Source organism: Stomoxys calcitrans, chromosome 5 (assembly GCF_963082655.1).
Source record: "Stomoxys calcitrans chromosome 5, idStoCalc2.1, whole genome shotgun sequence".
Classification (NCBI taxonomy): domain Eukaryota; kingdom Metazoa; phylum Arthropoda; class Insecta; order Diptera; family Muscidae; genus Stomoxys; species Stomoxys calcitrans.
The window spans coordinates 153,498,068-153,523,609 of record NC_081556.1 but is presented as its reverse complement, the minus strand read 5'-3'; the positions used below and the strand labels follow the sequence as shown (position 1 = coordinate 153,523,609).

The 25,542-nt window shown below is 39.2% G+C and overlaps 1 protein-coding gene across 1 annotated transcript; it reads left to right on the top strand.

Annotated features, from left to right (window-relative positions):
- The first annotated feature begins 2,963 nt into the window (after positions 1-2,963).
- Positions 2,964-7,472, top strand: LOC131998022 (uncharacterized). Its single transcript, XM_059369979.1, has one exon. It carries the CDS (start codon positions 2,964-2,966, stop codon positions 7,470-7,472), a length of 4,509 nt encoding a protein of 1,502 aa, XP_059225962.1.
- The last annotated feature ends 18,070 nt before the right edge of the window (positions 7,473-25,542 follow it).

Here is a 25,542-nt window from a genome sequence, read left to right as displayed (position 1 = left end):
GAAGCTCATGAAAGCTTTTTTTATTACCCGATTTTGTTGAAATTTTAAATACAAAATTCAACAGTGTTTTATTAGCGCATTCAATACCCAAGTCGAATTTGGGTGCATAAGTTGTCCAATTTTCACCGGATTGTGCCGAAAGGGAGTTTTCATATATCCCCGAGTTGGAGGGCATCCAAAGTTTGGCCCGGCCGAACTTTCTGCCTTTTTACATGTTTCTTTTTTCTTGAGGTGGAGTGGTCATTCTTGTTCCCAAATATCTTTTGCACTTTTCTCCCAAATACATTTTATTTGAATTCCAGATATAGTCCATCGATTCACTTTCTACTTTGGCTGGTGGTTTCGGAATGAGATGGAAGGTCTACCCCATTTCGATATCAGAAAATTATATGGCATATAGTTCCTGTTAACATTTCAATAAAATCACTTGAGTCGTTTTCGAGTCTGTACGTTACAAACAAACACTTTTTTAATTTTTTAAAAGAAAGATATCCCACGGGTGAGTAAATGGAGCCATCCAAACTGCGTTCCTTGTGTGGGCCCAAGACATTAAATCGTCATATACGTCTTTATGACAGATATATTGAAATATGGTACGATCTAGACTATATTGGGTAATGAAGTCTGGAGAATTATGCAAATCATAGTTCCAAACTTCATTGCCATATCAAACACTAATGACAAATCATTCATGTGTCCCAAATTGCAGTTAATACACGTATACCAATTTTACATGGCTGTAGTTCGATTCCAAACGGCAGATGATTGGACAGACACATGGACAAATCTTAATCGTCTTTGCATTTTTGTTTGGTTGGTTTGGTTTGGTATGGTTATAAATTCATATTTTGAAATGTTGCAAATGGAAAGACAAATTTTAAAGTAAAGTACATTTTTAATATTCCGTCCGTTTATAGCAAACTGTTCTTCTTCTTTCTTTCCCTGCTGCCTCATAATCTTAACTATGAGCGATATTATTCATATGTTAACTTCTTCAAGTACACATGACTTTGTGTCATTCAAATCGTACATAATATCTGGTCTGCTTTTCTACTTCGATTGCCACTTAAAGCCCCTTGAGCTGGTCTGCAGAGACACTCTTTTTCTCTTTTGCCCAGTAATGACTGAATTAAATATTTAAGCTGCTGCTGCTTAGCTTGACCATCCATCTCAAATTGAGTGTGCCGAGAGTACATGGTCTGTGTGGTAACATAAGCTTTTGGCAAATATTCAAATATCATCAAATATGTAGGGGCTACTTGAGTTTAGCCTTGGAGACAGTCGGCTGCCAGAGAGAAGCCAAAATCCCAGACTTGTTTATTTTAAATGTGATATGAAATTAAAATGTCACATTAGAGATCGGTTACAGGAGGGACAAGCTTTAAAGCCTGTGGTTACAGCTTGGAAGGTAGTCGTAGTCCTTGATGTATGTCTACCACTTAGCAATGACAGTACATTTTATAAGCCCTCTTTTCTTTTGCCTCTCACCCCCTTAAGCATCACAATAGGGCATTTATTTTCAATTTAAAGAAATTACATTTTATTTGACATGGAGCATTAACAATGCATCCCCTGTCATTAAATGAATTCAATTCTACGAACTAAGTTTGAGTTCTGCTAATTTGACAATCTATGTATGGGTGTGAGTGTGTGTGTGTGTGTTTGGACATTGCCAGTGCTTAATTACTTCAATATGGTTGTACGAGTGTGGAACCTTTTAACTTTCCTATGGACAGGTTTTCGACATGTTTGACCAACTTGGCACTTTAGCTAACTTCATGGGACCACAACTACACACATTGGTGTTTTTGAAAAACACTCACACATACACCCACACATGAAGTTCTATATATGCTGGCCCATGTTGCCTTGCATCACATGCCATTTTGTTACAGTGACTGAGGTAATAGTAGTCGTTTAAGTGTCCGTCTGGTTGTTTTAGGTGACCAAAAACTTTGTTCCTCTCTCAGTTTTGAATTAACAATGCACCCTTTTAGTGACTATGTCCCAGACAGAGTGTCCAGTAAAAATGAACTTTCCGAATTTGTTTGTTTTCTAGTTTTACTCCGTGACCAATACTCGAACGAGATACATTGATATCAAAATGAATGAAAGCAAACAAAGTGTCGTATGTGGACATCTACTCGTATTTCGAATGTTTGCAATGAGGGGAACTTGATTTTTGCAAGATGAACAGTCTACATTCGACATTAAATTTTTGGATTGTGAAAGTCTATGCTCAAGTAAGCCCTTGCCTCAAATGAAGCGATCTCCTGTTCGGTGTTTGTTCAAAATACATTTATTTTGAACATGAGAGATAACGCATTAGCATTTCATAGCCCAAGCGTTGTTATCTTATAGAGTCTGTGTGCGGTTTAGGGTCTATTTGTACGATCGCCTATCTCATAAAACCAATACGCACAGCCGTATAAACCCTGCATGTGTACTTTTAAAAAGGGAATAGATAATGAGTCTAAGAAATGCATGTGTGTGTTTACTTAGGATCGTAAAATATCAGATAAGGAGAAACGGAGATATCACTGCGTTGGTATCTCGTTCTAGTTTAGTTTTAAGATTTTCATTTATTGTAGTGATAGGAAATTTGAAAATAAATGGTGAGTATAAATCTAGCATCAGAGAAGTGCGTTTTAGATTCAGCTCAACATTTGGTCCTTCGTAAAATTGAGTTATCCCCCACCCGAGGTAAGAAGCTCAATGGAACTAGGCCTATAAAGCAATTTAATAAAAATTGTTTAACACCCACTGAAAAATTAAATTCTGTGAAGAAGCGTCCTCGTGGCTTTAAACAACGAGAAGAAAAATAATAATAGAAATCACAATCCACTAAAAAGTGGAAATACAGTGAAGAAGCGTTCTCGTGGCTTTAGACAACGAGAAGAAAAAAAAAAACACATAATAAAAATATCAGAAAAATAAACAAACAAAACTACAAATAAAGTAAAATGGTTCGTCAGCAGTTATACAAGCGTCAAAATGAGATTGGTGAATATATCATCAATTTGAAGCAAAGCTGCCTTAAGGAAACCGCAAGAAGTGTGGTTAAGGAAACCTGCAAAGCCCAGTTGGGGCAAGTTTGGCAGGAATTCAAAAATAACCACACGAAGTTAACCGAATTGGGTATCACCGAGGAACCGTACTTTAAAAACAAGTATTATGAGAAGGTGAACTCATTGGTGGAGGAAATCTGTGCAGCCCTAGAGACGAACGAGGATGCAGCCAGCCAATTGGAAACTGGAAAAACTGAATCGTCGGGGTTGAAATTACAACAAATCCAACCGCAGGAAAATGGGGAGTCCAAAAATGAGAAGGAAAGAATAGCGGGAAAAAGGAAGGAAAGAATAAGAAAACTTATTCGAAAGTTAGTAGGAGAACTACTAGAGTTGGAACAACTCAATATTAAAGTCTTGCTGGAAGAAGCAAAAAGATCATGGGAAACACAGATGAATCAAATTAATGATCTATTATGGGAACTCACTATCAACCATGAGGGGTCTTACGAAGACATCACTAAAGAAGTTGATGAAGTAGAAAACCTCTACAAAAGAAGTAAAACAACGCTGATCTTAAGATTGGACAAATGTAAGGAGGAGAGATGTCCTATAAAACTAGCGGAGATAAAAATACCGGACTTCTACGGTAACGTGGAAGAATGGCCATCTTTCCATGATTTATACAAGAAGCTCGTACATGATGCCGAGAGCTTATCGGACGTTGAGAAAATGTTTTATCTGAAAGCTCATATTAAAGGAGAAGCGTCAAAAGTAATTAAACATTTACCGGCAGATGGAAGCAATTACCAGCCAGCGTGGGAGATACTAAATCAACGCTTTGGAAATAAAAGAATTTTGTTTCAAACGATACTAGACCGATTGTTAGATCAACCCCATGTGTGTAGTGAGAACGCTAAACAAGTAAAAGGATTACTTGATACAACAATTGAATGCGTCCAAGGGTTAAAAGCAATGAAATGCAACATCGAGGATGCTGTAATGGCGCGTGTAATCATCCGTAAGCTAGACAAAGAAGGTTTATTATTATACGAGCAGCATACAAAGAAATCGAAAGAAATTCAGGAGCTTAAAGATGTTTTGGAGTTCTTGGAGGAACGATATCAAAATTTGGAGGCAGCAGGTACAAAGAAGTACAGCAGCAATTACAATCATCGGCAACAGCAGCCTATGAAAAGTACGACACTCTATACGGATAAAAGTGCGTGTCTATACTGTAGAAAACAAGGACACTTAACGGAAGAATGTCGAAGTCTGTTGAGATTGACAGTGGCGGAACGAGTATCATGGGTTAAAACAAAAAATATATGCCATAGATGCTTGAACCACAATCAGAATGCAAGATGCGATAGTACCATCAAATGTGGAACCTGTGGGTTTAAACATCATTCGGTACTCCATCTAACTAAGACATCCACTACATGTGTTGCTAACGGGACAAGGAGTGTCCTACTGGCAACGGCTCAGGTGCAGGTCAAGAATATACATGGAGAGATGGTTACCTTGAAAGCTTTGGTGGACCAAGGATCACAGTCAACGTTTTTAAGGGAAGAAGCAGCACAGATACTTCAAATCCCTCGAGAAAAGGCCAATATGGAATTGCATGGACTAGGTGACAATTTGGTGGGAGTTGCAAAATCAAAAGTAAAAGTTAGGATCCATCCGAGATTTCCCAGCAACTATTCACTCGATGTCGAAGCTCTTATTTTACCAGCGTTAGCTTCCGTCCATTTGGATTCTTCGTTAGTACACAACCAGGGTGTATGGAAAAACTTTCAATTGGCTGATCCAAACTACTACAAGAACGAGAGGATAGATATGGTGCTTGGCGGAGATGTGTATGTGGACATACTAAAGAACGGAATACATAAGAAGCATGGAATGTTGGGGCAACATACCAAGCTGGGATTAATGTTGTCCGGCCCATTAACGATTCGAGTCCCAGTAGCGAAAAAAGGTGTCAATGTCACTACAGAGATTGAAAGATTTTGGGAAACTGAAGAGTTGGATATGGACATGGTTACAAACGATGACGAAAAATGTTTGGATAATTATGCTGCTACAACGAAAAGAAATGAAGAAGGGCGGTTTATAGTTCAAATCCCCTTCAAAGAAGATAAAGAGCTGGGAACATCGTATAAACAGGCAGCAGCCAGACTCATTAGCCTGGAGAAAAAGCTCATCAAGGATAATGCTATGAAGCATGAATACTCAAGAATTATGGAGGAATATATTGCACTGGGGAACATGAAGCCAGTGAAACAGATTCATAGCGGTAAATATTATTTACCACATCAAGCGGTTGTTCGAGAGGACAGTCTGACTACGAAAGTCAGAGTGGTTTTCGACGGTTCCGCGAGTACAAATAATGGAAGAAGTCTGAACGACATAATGCATGTCGGGCCACGGTTGCAGAGAGACGTCTTCGACATACTACTCAACTTTCGTTTAAAAAGGTTCGTGATTTCTTCAGATGTTGAAAAAATGTACCGCCAAATAATGGTGGATGAGGAGAGCCAGCGGTATCAACATGTTCTGTGGCGGAAAGATAGGAATGAGGAAATCAAAGAATATCAGCTGACAACAGTGACATTCGGAACAGCAAGTGCCCCGTTCTTGGCCGTAAGAACCTTAATGCAGATTGCGAAAGAATGCGCGGATACGAAGGTGAAGCAAATAATTGAAGAAGATTTTTATATGGATGATCTTCTTACGGGGGCAGACACAATAGAAGAGTGTCTCCAGCTTCGATTCAAAATATCAAGGCACTTAGAGGGTTATGGATTCCATCTCAGAAAATGGTGTTCAAACAATGAACACATTGTGAAATCATCGAAAGAAGACAAGGAGAACGAAATAATAAACATCAATGAAACCACTAATGTAAAAACCCTGGGACTTCAGTGGAAACCGAAGGAAGACGAATTTCGATTTAAAATATCGGAATACCCAGCGGAGAGTACAACAAAGAGGCTGGCTTTATCATATCTAGCAAAAATATTTGATCCGCTTGGGTTGCTGACACCAGTCATAATAACGGCGAAGTTGTTTATTCAGAGTTTATGGTTGCTAGAGATGCAATGGGACCAGAAAATCGATGGAGATTTGGAGATCAGCTGGAAAGAATTCGTGACACGTATTTCGTCTCTACAAGACGTTAAGATACCTAGATGGCTAAACTCTTCATCCGAAAGTAAAATTAAAATTTTGGGATTTGCGGATGCATCAGAGAAGGCCTATGCAGCAGTGGTTTATATTAAAACCGATAAAGGAGTTTCCTTGATGGCTGCAAAAAGCAAAGTAAACCCGATTAAAAACAAAAAGACGCTTCCGAAATTAGAGCTGTGTGCAGCCTTCCTATTGGCCAGGCTGCTAAATAGAATAATTAGTGTGGTCAAAGCCGAATCGGAAGTTTATGCCTGGAGTGACTCCACAATTACACTTGCTTGGATTGAAAATAACAAGAGCAAAGATAAATTTATAAGGTCACGAGTAACCGGCATAAAAAATTTGGTATCTCAGGCGCAGTGGCGGTATGTAAAGTCAAAAGAGAATCCAGCAGACTTGGGGTCAAGAGGCGTGTCCCCAGATAAACTTGTAGACTCAAAGCTATGGTGGGAAGGTCCCCAGTGGCTGCTGTTGCCGGAGGCGGAATGGTCTCTAACCCCTCCAGAATTGAAGACATGCGCTTCCACGGCTTCCAAGGAAGCACCTACCTTATTGAACGATTTGATAGAAAGGTATTCATCATATGGAAGACTTCTAAGAGTTTACTCTTACATCTTGCGGTTTGTTGAAAAACTGAAGGGAACCCGATCCTTCCCGTCATATCTAACGAGAGAGGAGTTGTTAAAGGCGGAGAAATACATCGTTAAAGGTCATCAGAAGATAGAATGGCCAAGTGAGGTACAAAAACTAAGAGATAACAGACAGATGGATCATCGACACAAGCTGGCTAATTTGCACCCGTACCTAGACGAAGAGGGGGTTTTAAGAGTTGGAGGTCGACTTCAGTACTCTGATTTGCAGCTAGATCAAAAACATCCTATGATCATTCGAAAATCACGGCTGGCCTATTTAATTATACGAGACACCCATTACAAGACGATGCACGGAGGAAATCGCCTAGTAGAATGTACCGTGAGACGAAAATTCTGGATAATTAATGTGAAAAACTGTATAAAAAAGGTTATACGAAGCTGTCCGGTGTGCATCCGTTATAGGCAACAAAACACGCAGCAACTAATGGGAATTCTTCCAGACTATCGTGTCAAAGTTTCATTTCCATTTTATCACTGCGGAGTCGATCTAAGGGGCTTGCAGTTTCATCATATGAGTGGTCATGCTGCTCTTATTTTAGTTATTCTCATAATAATAATATTAGCGATATGTTTTATTAAGAAGTTTATTCAAAGGCAAAATGTATCACCTTTAAATTTTTAGATCTTTAGAACTTATGTAAAATAATATATCTAATATTACAGTCCACTATTACAAATTATCGAACGACAAATCAAAGATATAATTAGACAAAAATACAGTCAGTCCACTATGTAGACTTACGCGCCCGGCAGAATGTTCAAAATACATTTATTTTGAACATGAGAGATAACGCATTAGCATTTCATAGCCCAAGCGTTGTTATCTTATAGAGTCTGTGTGCGGTTTAGGGTCTATTTGTACGATCGCCTATCTCATAAAACCAATACGCACAGCCGTATAAACCCTGCATGTGTACTTTTAAAAAGGGAATAGATAATGAGTCTAAGAAATGCATGTGTGTGTTTACTTAGGATCGTAAAATATCAGATAAGGAGAAACGGAGATATCACTGCGTTGGTATCTCGTTCTAGTTTAGTTTTAAGATTTTCATTTATTGTAGTGATAGGAAATTTGAAAATAAATGGTGAGTATAAATCTAGCATCAGAGAAGTGCGTTTTAGATTCAGCTCAACAGTGTTGTATCTGAATGATCTTTTAGCAGCAACATGTTGTTCTGCTCTTTTAAAATGATCTAACCGACTACGCCTTTTGCATAAAAAAGTTTGAAGTTCTAGTGGGATCACCACCACCATTATCCAAATTTGGATTCTATGTGCACCTTATTTCTGTTGAAAGTAGGCGACTTGACATTCAATTCCAGTTTTCCCTTTTAATTTCCCGGCAAGGGTAAATATCATGAAAGAAAAGTCTAGGTTGAGTTAATATGAGTTTGTGACCTCATAAAGCCTAATCGGGAATTTATGGGCTTTATAACAGCTACACAGTGGTCCCATATAGACCGCATATGGTATGGTTGTCTAATGCAGCCTGTGCCGAATTTCTTTAGAATCCTGGACGTCTCGCAGAGTCCTTCAAAATCAGTGCATATGCACTGCTCGTCCTGGTTGAAGGAGATTCCAGACTTGCTCTAGAAACTCACGGTGAGCTTGCCACGGGCATTGTGCGGGAATGGAGCGATAGTGTTGGTGTTGACCTCGCGGCGGACCAAACAGTGCCAAGGTCATCTTGTCGCGGAATCATCCACCCACTATTTGATATGGTGGAGTTAGCATCAGGAATGTAGCGTTCGTAAAATATCTGGGAGTGAATATTTTGGAGAGAATGGGTTTCCAGGTCCATTTGGATCGGGTGAAGGAAAAGATTACTGGACTATCCGGTATGATTAAGCGTGTTCTGAGAAGCGATTGCGGTCGTAGTCGTCGCGCAGTTCGGTTCATATTTGGTGGTCTATTTGTTGCTTGCGCAACTTATGGAGCGCCTGTATGGCACGGAATTGCTGTGACAGTCTTAGGACGAAAGAAGATCCTCTCTTGTCAGAGGGTGGCAATGCTGACTTGCTTGCCTGTGTGTAGAACTGCATCGACAGATGCACTACAGGTATTGCTTGCCCCGCTTGATTTACTCGTGAGTTACATGGCCGTTCTGTATAGTGTGAAAAAGGGATTTCCATTCGTGCGTGAAGATTGGCTCACCGCTTCTGGACTTGCAGATGGGGATGTTAGGCGGCTCAATGCACTCTTTTTGGAGCGTCCTGATGATAAGTGGAAAACTAGATGGACGAATAGTGAGAATGGTTGGGTGACTTTCGAATTTATTCGTGACGCGACGTTCGTACGAGACCGCCCAGACTGTGCGACTGTGGACTGGAGGCATGTACTGACGGAATGCCCGTACTATGCAGACATTAGAGATTTGGGCGCGATGGGGATTAGCGAGGCGGTGTGGGATTTCAGAAGGGCACTTGAAGACGAGACGACAGTTGCAAGGCTGCCACTTTTTTCCCGAGAAGTATTTCTTAGGAGGCGGACAAGACTTAGTGGAGGGATGAATACACGCTAGTTATCCATAACGACGTGTTGCTGTACTGGCGCGACCGAGTGATTTGGTGCTGCGCATGACATGGCCTGGCACCTGCCTTGCCAATGTTGATGCAGCAGCGTTTGCCCATCGTTGGTTCCCGTAGCTGTTGTGGTTGTGTTCGGTCATCCGTGAGGGTGGCCGCGTTGATTGTGAGTCCCATGTTGATGCAGATATGTGTGGCGTAGCCCATGAGGGCTGCCGTGTCCTGTTTGTGTTTGTGTATATAGTCCTGTTGTATGTTTGGTGCATACTTTTGTATGCTGGCTTAAGGTCGGCTTAGGGCGACTCATTTCTGCCAGCTGACCAGTCCGGAACTGTTTGGGGTTCAACTGGTAGTAGTCTTTTAAGGCCACGAAGTCTGACTGGAGACTTTAATGTGGTACCACGGGTGTCAGGAGCCCCTGGAAGTTCGGTTCCAGCCTGACAATGGTGAGGCCGCAGTAGGGAGCAACGTGGTGGCTGTGTTTTGTACCCAAATCGCGGGTAGAGCATAAGCTCGGCGTGGAGTTGCGTTTCCAACCGGGTGTCGTGACCCATAGATCGGAAGGAGTTTTAGGTAGTGCTCCGCTCCTAACCAAGGAGGTGAACACGTTAAAATACGTCGGATCAAATTGCTACTCATGTGTGGGTTAGGACATGTGGGGGCGTTGGTAGACGCATTGTATTCACCCTTGGACCTCGCAGGTTTGGGCCGTGATGGCAGGCATCTGCGTTAGACACGACATTCGTGTCCCGTTCGGTGTACATGTCCATTTGGGGGATAATTTTTGAGTGGAGCGACTCCCCGGGAATTGGTCCAAATTTATGTACAAGTTTCGTATTCTACTCTCAAATAACTTTCGTTTGAGTCCCATATTGTTCTGCTCGGTGCACATGTCCATTTGGGGCATAATTTTGGGATGGGGCGACCCTCCTGGGAAAAGACCCCCAACATTTTAATATTAGTTTTTTTTTTTAACTGTCAAGTACCTTTGAATCTCTTGGAAAACTTAAAATGGCTGAAAATTGAAAATCCATTAAAAATCAAAATTTCACTTGGAAAACTTAAAATGGCTGTATCTCCTAAACTATGCGTCCTAGAATGAAATTTACCTTAACTCGTGACCCCATCGAAAAATTCTGAATTTCATCGAAAATCCAATAAAAATCGTAATTTTATTTGACAAACTTAGAGTAGCTGTATCTCCTTAACTATGCGTCCTAGAGCGAAACTGGCCTTAATTCGTGACCCCATCGAAAAATTAATAATTTCATCGAAATTCCATTAAAAATCGAAATTTCACTTGGAAAACTTAAAATGACTACATCTCCTAAACTATGCGCCCTAGAGTGAAATTGACCTTAATTTGTGACCCCATCGAAAAATTCAGAATTCCATCGAAATTCCATAAAAAATCGAAATTTTACTTTGAAAACTTAAAATGGCTGTATCTCCTTAACTATGCGTCCTAGAGGGAAACGGGCCTTATTTCGTGACCCCTTGGAAAAATTCAGAATTTCATTAAAAATTCATTAAACATCGAAATTTTACTTGGAAAACTTGACATGGCTGTATCTCCTAAACTATGCTTCCTAGAGGGAAACGGGTCTTAATACGTGACACCATCGAAAAAATTCAGAATTTCATTGAAAATCCATAAAAAATCTAAATTTCACTTGGCAAACTTAAAATGGCTGTATCTCCCAACCTATGCGTCCTAGAGGAAAATGAGCCTTAATTTGTGACCCCATCGAAAAATTCATAATTTCATCGAAAATCCATTAAAAATCGAAATTTAACTTGGAAAGTTAAAAATGGCTGTGTGGCTGTCGAGTTCGGGCCGGCAGAACTTATCGCCTTTTTACTTGTTTCTCCATCTTCTTCTCTTCTACTTTGTTATAGGGGGCACACAATGGACCTAAGGTCTCCGAGTAAGCGGCTAATGACCCAATTTCTAGTCGCGTGCCCTTCAGCCTTACCTTACCATCCATTTTGCCTGAAATGAGTCTCATCACTGAAAACAGTAGATTTCCATTGATCTGTTTTCAAAGAGCGCAAATTTTGATAAAAATATCAACGATTTGCTGTTGTTGATCATTTGTGAGTTTCTACAACCAGCGCTGCTAAATTAAATCAGAAAAAACTACTTTTCAATAAAGAGTATCCCTAAGGACCCATGGCCCTGAATATCGTCTGGGTTCGAATACCGGCGTGACCGTAAAACAAAAATTTTTAGCGGTGGTTTTATCCTCCTAATGCTGGCAACTTCTTTCCAAAAAGGTGTCACTCTGCGGCACGCCGTTCGGACTCGGCTTATTATTGAGCTTAAACTTTAATCGGACTGCACTCATTGATTTCTGAGAAGTTTGTCCCTGTTTATGGGCGAAATTTGCAAATTACTTACATGGTTGCAGTTTATCATCATTTTCTTAACTAAGGGAAGTTAATTTACATTGCCATAACCTTAGCAATAGTCGCTCAAACATGTTGTCAAAACTTGTCTTGTGTTGAGAAATGTCTCTTTTGTGATTTAGTGTAAGCTTTAACTAATTGGTCAAAACTTAGTCTTCATATCACAGGCAATGGAATGCAAATGTTTCTAGTGTTTGTTGTCTCTTTTCGGTTTCCCCCCAATTTAGTTCTTACACCAGATTATTGTTTAGATTGGATCATTGTGGTGTAAATGGAGGTGTGCATCAATGTTTGTTTCCATCAACATCTATCACATAGACACACAACGAAGTACAGCAAATTTACAACTTCCCTAAAACCCATGTCACAAACGCACATCATTCAACATTAGTCAATTGGAGTAATGGTTTAAACTTTAATAGAGACTGTGTGTGAGAATGTCAGGACACTTACATTTGTCCATGTGAAATTGTATTAAATATGAATTCGTTTCATTTTATCTTTGTTTAGATTCAAATGTCATTCATTATGTTGACTTTTCTGAGATTTGAGAGATATGCGTGTGCTAGAGAGAGTGATAGTAGTTGAGAAAAAACATCTTTGCCCATTAGTGGCCCAGGTCATAAAGGCATGGAAGACTTTCTAAATAATTAATGTCCACTGGTGAATAGGAACACACTCATGACTTCATATACTTCTGACACAAATCTTCCCTGTACTGCTCTAGGTGTGTACAGTGCCACATAAATATAAACTCAGTTCACGGGTCGTTTGGCATTTCGAAGACTTTAAAATTGACAAGTGAAATATTTAAACAAGAATGACATTTAAATGCTGGCCTCTAATAGAGGAGCATTTCAAATTCAATACATCCCAGGCGATAATTCGCAGTCTGTATGAATGACAGTGAGCAAATTAATGAATGGAAATGGGATAGGCTGATGTATGTTTTGATGTGATAATTTCTTAGAGTAGTTGGTCGAGGCTTGTAACGCACAGCGAGATAGAATCGGAGACAAATGGGAGAAAATATGCCATATGAGAACGGATGAAGATAACTGTTTAGTGAAAGCTGAGGTGTTATCGAGATCATGTTCAAAATTTCGAGGTCATAGGTGGTCCGGGCGCTTCTTGGCAGGGCCTTAAAATGTGTCACTTCGGCTTTTCGAAAAATCTTCATTTGTGGTTCGATTTTCAAAATTCTTGTTTTGCTAGATAGGTCTAAAAACCCTTAAAAAAAGTCCGCTTGAGGTGTACAATATCTCCTCTAGTTTTGGGATATACGAGTATTATTTTTATTTGTTGAAATTTTGGCCGAGATTGGCTTTGTATTTTGCGATTTTCAAAGGCATTTGTGGCTTGATTAATTTTGATGCATGATTTGGATTGGTGACAAAATTTACCATGACATTGGTGCAGTTAAAAGTTGTACAACTTAGATGTGAAACAAGTAAAAAGGCATAAAGTCCGGCCGGGCAGAACTTTGGATACCCACCACCTCGGGTATATATTTAAACCACCTTTCTTCAGAATCCGGTGAAAATGCATAATATGTGCCCCCATAGCAGCTTTATCGAAATATGGTTCGATTTGGACCCAATTCGACACGGATATTGAGAGGTCTAATAACTATAAGTCACTGTTAAATTTTGTAGGACAAAATATTCTTTTTGGTATACGACACGGAGGTCGAAAAGCCTAACATAAGTCACTGTGTCAAATTTGAAAGAAATCGTACTATAAATACGCCTTTTGTGGTCCCAAAACCTTAAATCGAGAGATAGGTCAATATGGCAGTTATACCCAAATCTGAACCGATCTGTGCCATATTGCAGAAGGATGTTGAGGGGCCTAACACAAGTTACTGTCCCAAATTTCAGCGAAATCGGATAATCAATGCGACTTTAATGGGCCCAAAACCTTAAATCGAAAGATCGGTTTATATGGCAGCTATATCTAAATCTGGACCGATCTAGGTCAAATACAATGGGGATGTCGAAGGGCCTAACGCACCTCTTTGCTCCAATTTTTGGCAAAATCGAACAATATATGCGCTTTTTATGGGCCCAAGACCTTAAATCGAGAGATCGGTGCATATGACAGCTATATTCAAATTTGAACCGATCGGAGCCATATTGAAAAAAAATGTCGAAGGGCCTAAAACAACTCACTGTCCCAAATTTTGGCAACATCGGATAATAAATGTGGCTTTTATGGGCCTAAGACCCTAAGTCGGCGGATCGGTCTATATGGGGGCTATATCAAGATATAGTCCGATATAGCACAACTTCGAACTTAACCTGCTTATGGCCAAAAAAAAAAAAGAATCTGTGCAAAGTTTCAGTTCAATATATAAATTTTTATACCCTCCACCATAGGATGGGGGTATACTAATTTCGTCATTCTGTTTGTAATACCCTCCATGGGACGGGGTATACCAATTTCGTCATTCTGTTTGTTACACCTCGAAATATGCGTCTGAGACCCCATAAAGTATATATATTCTTGATCCTCATGTCATTTTAAGTCGATCCAGACATGTCCATCCGCCTGTCTATCCGTCTACCCGTCCGTCCTTCTGCCTGTCGATAGCACGCAAACTTTCGAAGGAGTAAAGCTAGCCGCTTGAAATTTTGCACAAATACTTTTTCTTAGTGTAGTTCGGTTGGGATTGTAAAAGGGTCAAATCGGTCCATGTTTTTATATAGCTGCCATATAAACCGATCTAGGGTCTAGACTTCTTGAGCCTCTAGAGGGCGCAATTCTCATCTGATTTGACTGAAATTTTGCACATGGTGCTTTGGTATTACTTTGACCAACTGCGCGAAGTATGGTCTAAATCGGTTCATGTATTGATATGGCTGCCATATAAACCGATTTTGGGTCTTGACTTCTTCAGCCTCTAGAGCGCGCAATTCTCTTCCGATTTGATTGAAATTTTGCACATCGTGTTTTGGTATCACTTTCAACGACTGCGCTAAGTATGGTTTAAATCGGTCCATGTTTTTATATAGCTGCCATATAAACCGATCTTGGGTCTTGACCACTGGAGCCTCCAGAGGGCGCAATTCTCATCCGATTTGACTGAAATTTTGCACGTAGTGTTTTGGTGTCACTTCCAACAACAGGGTTAAGTATGATACGAATCGGTTCATAATCTGGTATAGCTGTCATATATACCGATCTTGGGTCTTGACTTCTGGAGCCTCTAGAGGGCGCAATTCTCCTCCGATTTGGCTGAATAACTGTGCCAAGTATGGTACAAATTGGTACATAATCTGATATAGCTGCCATATAAACCGATCTTGGATCTTGACTTCTTAAGCCCATAGAGCGCGCAATTCTCCTCCGATTTGGCTGAAATTTTGTAACAGGTGTTTTGTTAAAACTGTCAATAACTGTGCTAAGTATGATTTAAATCGGTACATAACCGATATAGCTGCCATATAAATTGATCTGGGATATTGACTTCTTGAGCCTCTAGAGGGCGCAATTCTCACCCGATTTGGCAGAAATTTTGTACGACAACTTCTCTCATTACCTTCAACATACGTGGCTAATATGGTGTGAATTGATCAATAGATTGATACAGCTCCCATATAAACCGATCTCCCGATTTTGCTTTTTGGGCCCCTACAAGGAGCAATTCTTATCCGAGTGAACTGAAATATGGCACAATGACTTCTATAATGTTCAGCATTCATTTATGGTCCGAATCGGACTATAACTCGATGTAGCTCCAATCGCATAGCAGTTCTTATTCAATATTCTTTGTCTGCCTAAAAAGAGATACTGCGCATAGAACTCGACAAATGCGATCCATGGTGGAGGGTATATGAGATTCGGCCCGGCCGAACTTATCACGCTCTTACTTGTTAAAGACTGTAGCGTGATTTCAATAGACAGACGAAAAGACGGACGGACATGGCTAGATTGTCTTAGATTTTTACGTTGATTAAGATTATAGGGTCGGAAACGGATATTTCGATGATTATAGGGTCGGAAATGGATATTTCGGTGTGTTGTAAAAGGAATGTAAAAATGAATATATATAAATTTTATTAATTCTTTGTTTAGTAAACTCTATAATCTTTAAAGACGAATTTAAATCATTTTCTTCTTTCTTTGAAAAAGTGGTGATAAAATGTTGAATACCGAAAAATACTTCCAACACTTACCACAATGAAATGAAATGAAAACTTTGTACTACACCAGAAATGAAAAAAAGAAAGAAAACCTTAATGCATTTAATGTCCAAGACTTTTTCCTTGACACTAATGAAAGAAAGTGCTGTGCAGTTCTTAAGCAAAATATATAAAAGTGAAAAAATGCAAAGTAGCAGCTGCCTTTGCCTCTTCCTGAGGTGAAATGAATGAAAAAATCAGAATGCTGCAAAAGTGCATTGAATACGTTTCGCAACAATGCCAATGCCATTGAAAGTTTCACAAAGCAGTGATTAAATTAATCAGAATGAAGTGGGGTAAGGTGTGGTGGCGTGAAGCAAAACGAACATCCCGCTCAATGGCAAAGAATGCCATTGAATAGCTTCTAGTAGAGAGTAGAGTCGAACAAACTATTGAAAACTGTTGGTGGTTTAGAGAGTCTATTAAAAGATTGCAAAGTTTGCAATGCATAACTAAAATAACAAATGCTTTGCAAGGGGTTCTTTCGAGAAATTCATTAACTTTAATGGTTTATTGACATTTGGCTTTTCAATTGAATTTAACCTTAGCTACGGAGTTATTAATGATTTTAATTATTGTTAATGCTTTATGACACAAAATTCAAAAGTCATGAGAGAATAAATAAAGCGAATAAGTATTGGAACATTTAACAGTGACAATTTGTTGATTCTAGTGTTGACGATTAATCTTTTTATTCAATACATTCTGCATCTTTGGTGACCCATTGGCCCTTTTTGAAATCACCACACCATGGAAATGGAGATTTAAAACGGAACTCAGCACCCCGACCGACTCTAAGACAAATCGGATATGAGAACTGAGTCCTTTAGTGGTTCAAGAATACCAATGAGCAGAACGGGCATATTTAGCATGAATGTTTACTACAGGCTAGCTGACACGAAGTGTAACTAATTAAAATGAACTCATTTTGGGTGAAAATATTTTTCAATGATTCAAACGTCAAAAATGAGTAAAAGTAAAATTAATTTCAGAATCTAGGCCAAAAAGTGTTTATATTGATCAATAAATGGAGTGTTTTTGATCAATATAAATCATCAATATATATCATTGCAAGCTAATCTAATGTAATCTGCCTGTATACTGGCATATATTTATGCCCACCACAACAGGATAGGAGGTATAAATATTTTGTCATTCCGTTTGCAACATATCGAAATATTCATTTACGACCCTACAAAGTATATATATTTCGGATTTTTATACCCACCACAATTGGATAGGAGGTATATTCATTTTGTCATTCCGTTTGCAACACATCGATATATTCATTTACGACCATTACGAGTAAATATTTTTCGGATCGTAGTAAAATTCTATGGCGATTTTACGATTTCCGGGTCTCAGTCTGTTGTAATCAACCTACGGCCTTCAAAAATTGTGATATTGAGCTAAAATTTTGTGCAGATCCGTATTTTTTTTAATCGTAACTTAAGTTTTTGAACTCACCAAATCGGATCATATTTGGAAATAGGTGTGTTACAGACCGATCTGCAGATTTAGCATCTTAAGCCCATAAAAGGGCCATTTATTACCCGATTTCGCTGAAACTTGGAACAGTGAATTGCAGTAGTACACCCAATATTCGAACTGGCAATGTTCATATCGGACAATATTTGGGTATAACTGCCATATAGGGTATTATAGGGTCTTAAGGCTAACGCAATACCAAGGCAGCCGGTTGTACGTACCGGATTAAACCGATGAAGTCCTTCATCGGCAAGGGCTTCCGCCTCAGTGTACAACACACTGCTACAACAACAACGACAACAGGGAGTTGCACTAGGCTTCTTGATAAAAATTAATATACCAACTACCAAATAATGGGGGTATATTCATTTTGTCCTTCCGTTTGCAACAAATCGAAATATCTATTTCCAACCCTATAAAGTATATATATTCTTGATCAGCATAAAAAGCTAAGACGATCTAGCTATGTCCGACCGTCCGATTTTTCGTCCGACCGTCTGTTCGTCCGTCTGTCCGTCCGTCCGTCCGTCCGTCCGTCTGTCCATCCGTCTGTCTGTTCAAATCAACCTACAGTCTTTAAAAATGGAGATATTGAGCTGAAATTTTGCACAGATTCTGTTTTTGCTCATAAGCAGGTTAAGTTCAAAGATGGGCTATATCGTACTATATCTTGATATAGTCCCCATATAGACCGATCCGCCGATTTAGGGTCTTAGGCCCATAAAAGTCACATTTATTACCCGATTTTGCTAAAATTTAGGATAGTGAGTTGTGTTAGGACCTTCGACATCCTTCGTAAATTTGTCCCAGAACGGTCTAGATTTGGATATAGCTGCCATATAGACCGATCCTCAGGTTTAGGGTCTTAGGCCCATAAAAGCCACATTTATTATCCGATTTCGTTCAAATTTGGGACAGTAAGTTATATTAGCCCCTTGGACATCAATCTTCAATTTGGCCCAAATCGGTCCAAATGTGGATATAGCTGCCATATAGACCGATCCGCCGATTTAGAGTCCTAGGCCCGTAAAAGAAACATATATTAGCCGATTTTGCTAAATTTTATGACAGTGAGTTGTGTTAGGCCCTTCGACAATCTTCTTCAATTTAGCTCATATCGGTCCAGATTTGGATATAGCTGCCATATAGACCGATCTCTCTGTTTAAAGTTTTGGGCCCATAAAAGGCGCATTTATTGTCCGATGTCGCCAAAATTTGGGTTAGGGAGTTAAGTTAGGCCCCTCGAGATCTTTCTGCAATATGGCACAGATTTGTCCAGATTTGCATATAGCTGCCATGTAGACCGATCTGTTGATTTAAGGTCTTGGGCCCATAAAAAGCGCATTTATAATCCGATTTCGCCGAAATTTGGCACAGTGACTAATGTTAGGCTTTTCGACATCCGTGTCGTATTTCGTTGAGATCGGTCTATAAAAGACCAATATTTTGTTTTGCATAATTGAACAATGACTTGTATTTATTAGACCTCTCAATAGCCGAGTCGAATTTGGTCCAAATCGAACCATATTTCGATAAGGCTGCTATGGACTATGAATTATGCATTTTTCACCGGATTATGATGAAAGGTGGTTTACATATGTACCCGAGGTCTTGGGTATCCAAAGTTCGGCCGGGCCGAAATTAACGCCTTTTTACTTGTTATACCCTACACCACTACTGTGGTACAGGATATTATAACTTAGAGCATTTGTTTGTAACACCCAATAGGAAGAGAGATAGACCCATTGATAAGTATACCGATCGACTCAGAATCACTTTCTAATTCAATTTAGCTATGTCCGTCTGTCTGTCCGTCTACAGGTCGCAATTTTCATCCGAACATCCTCAAATTTAGTATGGGCATGTTTTTAGGCCTAGAGACGAAGCCAATTGAAATTAGAATAAATGGGTTCAGATATGGATATAGCTTGCATATATATGTTCGTCCGATTTGCAGTAATAATGCAATCAAATGGTCATTTGTTGAGCGATTTTCTTGAAATTTGGTAGGAAGGATTTCCTTATGACTTTCAATATTACTAACGAATTTCGTAAAAATCGGTTAAGATTTGGATATAGCTTCCATATATATGTTCGTCCGATTTGCAGTAATACAGAAATAAAGTGGTCATTTGCTACCCGATTCTCCTGAAATTTGGCAGAAAGGATTTTTTTACGACCCTCGATGTTACTGGAGAATTTCATAGAAGTCGGTTCAGATTTGGATATAGCTCCCATATATATATGCTCGTCCGATTTGCAGTAATACATCAATAAAATAGTTATTTGTTAACCGGTTCTCTCGCAATTTGACAGGAAGGATTTTTTTATGACTTTCGATATTACTGGTGAATTTTATAGAAATCGGTTCAGATTTAGACAAAGCTCTCGTATATATAGATGTCGCCCGATTTTCACTCCTAGAGCCACTGCAAGCGCATTTATTGACAAATCGTCCCAAAATTTTGTAGAACGCTTTCCTCGTCGACTTCCACAATGTCCATGAGGTTTGGTCGAAATCGGTTCAGATTTAGATATAGCTACCATGTATATGTTCCTCAGATTTTGGGTAATTTGTTGTCATTTGTTAACCGTAGTTTGAACATATTTGCTTTGCTCGAAATTTGATACAGGAATTTTAATAATCCATCTCGATACATCCGCCGAGGTCCATCAAAATTGGTTCAGAATTAGATGTAGCCCCCTTTTGTGTTTATAGGGTAGGTGTAGGGTATTATAAAGTGGGGACCGCCGGACTTTAGCATTTCCTTACTGTTTTTCAACTGTGTTAGTGTGCCCATCACTGCTTTAAGAAATTTCAGAACGAAGAAGACCGAAAGAAGGCGAATGTTTGAATGATTGATAGCCACACCGTTTATCCCTATTTTGATCATATGAGTTATTACCCTTTTTTGAGAGCTCCCAATGCTTTTTAGCCACATATCCTAATGGTTGAGGACTGATAACAGATTTGTAGGTATAATATGCAGAGATATCTGGTAATCTTTTATTGTCTTAAAAATTCCAGGACCGTCTGCATCAACATGCATCTTGCATTCGAATAGTCTAAAAAACTATAAAACTACACTTCATAATCGAAATCCAAATATCTTTAAAAGCAGCTTTAAACAATTAGGAAACAAAGTTGTTAACAAAGCAAAAGACTTTTCTTATTTTTACCTTTCACAACGACGACTTATGGGCATTTCAATTTAACTTCAAGTCCAAAAGAACTCAGTCAGAAGCATGTTGTCATCCTGGTTTTGCATAACCTATCCTATTGCAGAGCCAGAGGTGTTGCTGAAAAAGAGTGAAATGTTTGTGATTTGCCATTATGTGTTTATGTCATTTAAAGAGAAGTTGGCAAGCAATTTGGCAGAGTAACTATTCTAACATTGAATGCCGCAAAACCCAACATAATGCAGTGTGTGTGTGTTAATGGCGTCACAGTATTTGGATTCTAAGTTAACACATAGTAGACGAGTCGACGATTGGAGAGACATACAGACCACAACTCACTGCGCCAAATTTCAGCAAAATTGGATACTAAATGTGGCTTTTATGAGCCTAGGACCTTAAATCGGCGTATCGGTATATATCGAACCTATTTTAAGTTATTGTCAGATATAGCCCATCTTCGAACTTTACCTGCTTATGGACAAAAAAGATATCTGTGCAAAATTTCAGCTCAATATATCTATTTTTAAAGACTATAACCAAGAATATATATACTTTACCAGCTAAACCGGGCCCGCTCCGCTGCGCCTTCCTTTACCTGATAAAGAGCAAAATTTTTCTTTGAATATTTATTTTCGACAATTAAAGAGCTTTAAGTGAAATACCATGCTACGAAAATAGTATAACGCTTGACTAACAGTTTAATAATATAAGTGCCTTTATCTGAATCCCATATGATCTTTATAGCTCTACGAATTTAAGTTTGGATGTAAAGTGTACTCCATTCTTAAAATAATTTATTTCACCCCGATATTCTCATGATGTCTGATTTAGGGGTGTTTTCGGGGGTGATCTGGTCCCCCAGACATTTGGCCCTGAAAAATATCAGCATCGTGCTCTTCTCTCAAATGCCATTTATTTAAACCCCATATTTCCATTGAATTAAGGGGAGTTTACAGGATGAGGCGTCGCGCAAACACATGTCCCCAAAATTGGTTATCAAATTCGTTTTCTAATCTTAAATACCTTTCGTTTGAACCACATATTGGCATGGTCGAAAAATTTTTACCCTTTGGGGGGTGTTTTGGGGAAGGGGTGATGCCCTAAATAAATAGTCCTATATTTGGAGATCAAATTCGTATTCTATTCCCAAATACCTTTATTTGAGCCCCATTTAGCGATGGTCAGTAAAAAATTTATGTTTGTGGGGTATTTTGGTAAAGGGGTAGACCCCCAGAAAATTGGTCCCGAAAATGGGTATCAATTCTTGCTCTAGCGCCCAATACCTTTCATTTAAGCCCCACATTGACATGGTCGGTAAATATGCTCGATTTAGGGGTGTTTTGGGGAGTGAGGTGATCCATCAAACATTAAGCTCTGAAAATATTTCAGCAAGGTGCTCTATTTTCTTATAACTTTATATCATTTATTTGAACCCCATATTGGCATTGGCCTCAAAATTGGATATCAAATTTGTTTTCCAATCTCAAATACCATTCATTTAAACCCCTTATTGCAAAAGCCAGCAAATATGTCCTGTTTTGGGTATGGGCCCTAAAAACTAAGAATATCAAGCTCCACTCCCTCTAAAACCCAAATTGTCTTGATGAGCAGGCACGTCCCATTTTGGGGTTGTTATGGTTGTGGAACGTCCCCTAGATAGATGGTCCCTAATGTTGATATGAGTTACGTGGTCTACTTCCAAATACCTTTAATTTGAGCTCAACTTTTCCATAGTCGGCAAACATGACTGATTTGGGGGATGGGCGACCACTCAGTGAGTTGGCCTTGAAAATATATATCGGATTGGTGTTTCCCTCTAAAAACCCCTCTTATTTGAGCCTCATATTGTAATAGGCAGCAAATACTTACTATTTTGGTGGTGTTTTGGGGGGTGGGGTGGCCACATAGACACTTTCCCGAATATTGATATCAAATTCGTGCTTTATTCCCAAAGACCTTTCATTTGAGCCCCATATTGCTATGGTCTTAAAATTGTCTTCTTTAGGGGATGTTCTCGTGGCGGCCCCTCAAATATTTGGTCCCATATCTGGATATCAGATTCGTATTCTACAATTAAATACCTTTTATTTAAGCCCCATATTGCCAGGGTCAGTAAATAAGTCCTGTTTGGGGGGTGTTTCGGGGAAGGAATGGATCACCTGCAACTTTGTCCCAAATTTGGATGTCAGATTCGTATTTTATTCGCAAATACCATTCATTTGAGTCCCATATTGGTTCCCATTTGAGTCCCATGGTCGGGGTGTTTTGGGGGTTGGGGTGGTCCCCCAAACACTTGGTGCGACAATTCGGTATCAGACATGTTTTCTAATCTCAATTACCTTTTGTTTGAGTCCCATATTGTCGTTATTGGTCTAAATATATGTTTGGTAGGTTTTAGGGTGGGGCGCCCCCCCTAGGTACCCCATCCAAAATTTGGATACCAATTCGGTATCAGACACATTTTCTAATCTTAAATACCTTTCGTTTAAGTCCCATATTGTCGTGATTGGTCTAAATATATTTTTGGTAGGTTTTAGGTTGGGTCGCCCCCCTAGGTACCCCATTCGAAATTTGGATACCAATTCGGTATCAGACACATTTTCTAATCTTAAATACCTTTCGTTTAAGTCCCATATTGTCGTGATTGGCCTAAATATATTTTCGCTAGTTTTTAAGTTGGGACGCCCCCCCTTGGTACCCCATCCGAAATTTGGATACCAATTCGGTATCAGTCATATTTTCTTATCTTAAATACCTTTCGTTTGAGTCCCGTGATTGGTCGTGATTGGTCTAAATATATGTTTGGTAGGTTTTAGGGTGGGGCGCCGCCCCCCCCCCCCCCCTCCCCCCTAGGTATCCCATCCGAAATTTGGATAACAAATTTTGGTTTGTAGGTTAATATAAGAGAGCACACAAAATTTCGCTTAAATCGCACCACCCATCTCCGAGATCTGGCGTTTCTGAAAATTAGAGTAACCTACCTAGAGTAGAGTCAGATATCAAAAAATTTTGTACCCTATTTTCACCACGAGATCATTATGCATCATCTGTGATGATTTCAAAAAAAAATCAGTTCAGCCATTTCTGAGTCTATAAGACAACAAAAACTACCCGCCACCGTAGGATAGGGGGTAGGTATATTCATGTAGTCATTCCGTTGACAACACATCGAAATATCAATATCCGGCCCTACAAAGTATTAATATTTCGGATCGTCGTAAAATTCTAAGGCGATTTAACGATGCCCGTGTGTCTGTCCGTCTATCCGTCTGTCTGTCCGTCTGTTGTAATCACTCTAGAGCCTTCAAAAATTGAGATATTGAGCTGAAATTTGGCACAGATACGTCTTTTGGATGCACGCTGGTTAAGTTCTTGAACGGGCCAAATCGGACCATATTTAGATATAGCTGCTATATAGACTGATTTTCCGAAAAAGGGTCTAATGCCCATAAAAACCTTGTTTTTCATCCGATTTTGCTGAAATTTGAAACAGTGAGCAGTTTTAAGCCTCCCAACATCCGACCTTAATATGGTACAGATTGGACTATATTTATATATAGCTGTCATATAGACCGATCTCCCGATAAAGGGTCTGAAGCCTATAAAAGCTTTATTTATTACCCGATTTCGCTGAAATTTAAAACAGTGAGTAGTTTAAGGTTTCCCGAGAACTGACCTAAATATGATACAAATCGGAATATATTTATATATAGCTGCCATATAGACCGATCTCCCCATAAGGGGTCTGAAGCCCATAAAAGCTTTATTTTTTAACCGATTTCGCTGAAATTTGAAACAGTGAGTAATTTAAAGATTCCCGATATTTGATATGGTTCAGATCGGACTACATTTATATATAGCTGCCATATAGGCCGATCTCCCGATAAAGGGTATGAAGCCCATAAAAGCTTTATTTATTACCCGATTTCGCCGATTTTGCAACAGTGAGCTATTTTAAGCCTCCCGACATCTGACCTAAATACGAACGGTCCATATTTAGATATAGCTGTCATAAAGAACGATCTCCCGATAAGGGGTCTGAAGCCAATAAAAGCTTATTACCCGATTTCGCTGAAATTTTAAACAGTGAGTAGGTTAAGACCTCCCAACATCCGACCTAAAAATGGTTCTGATCGGACTATATTTAGATATAGCTTCCATATAGACCGATCTGCCGATAAGGGGACTGAAGACCATAAAAGCTTTATTTATTACCCGACTTCGCTGAAATTTCCGTATTTGGGTGCTTAAGTTATCCAATTTTCACCGGATTGTGAAGAAATGGAGTTTACATGTATACCCGAGGTGGTGGGTATCCAAAGTTCGGCCCGGCCGAACTTAATGCCTTTTGACTTGTTTTATTTCCGAATACTGTATAACTTTCAGGAACAACCGCAAGACTATTGCTATTTTTGGCACAATTTTCAATTCGAAACATACAGTGACTCTCAACAAACAGATACCAATACCAAACGGTGACACATGCCTCAAAGCACACACACACATACACATTTTTATTCACACCTAGCCACTAAAACGATGTTAGTAGCAATTATGTGGGTTTTTTCATGCAACTGAAATTACCATGAAAATGTCATTTGCAGCAGTCAAAGTGAAAGCCAGACCAAGTCTCAACAAATATGATTTGTTAGGTAGTTTTCGACGAAGGTGGGCTTTTGGCATGTAAGAAAGAAGACCTGAAAAGGAAGAGATATTTGAATGGTTTTTGAAAGACAATTAGCACATTTCACATCAAACGCACACTCCCCATAAAGATGGGGCAGAAAATCTTGGCCCAAATAAGTCTTTTGCCCACAATATTTTGGGGAAAACGGAAGGTCATTTGAAATGTTTGTACTTTTAACGAACGATTTGTGCCATATACAGGTAAAGTTACAAATATATT

Coding starts and splice junctions, on each gene's coding strand:
- LOC131998022 (XM_059369979.1), top strand. CDS start 2,964: ATGGTTCGTCAGCAGTTATACAAGCGTCAAAATGAGATTGGTGAATAT.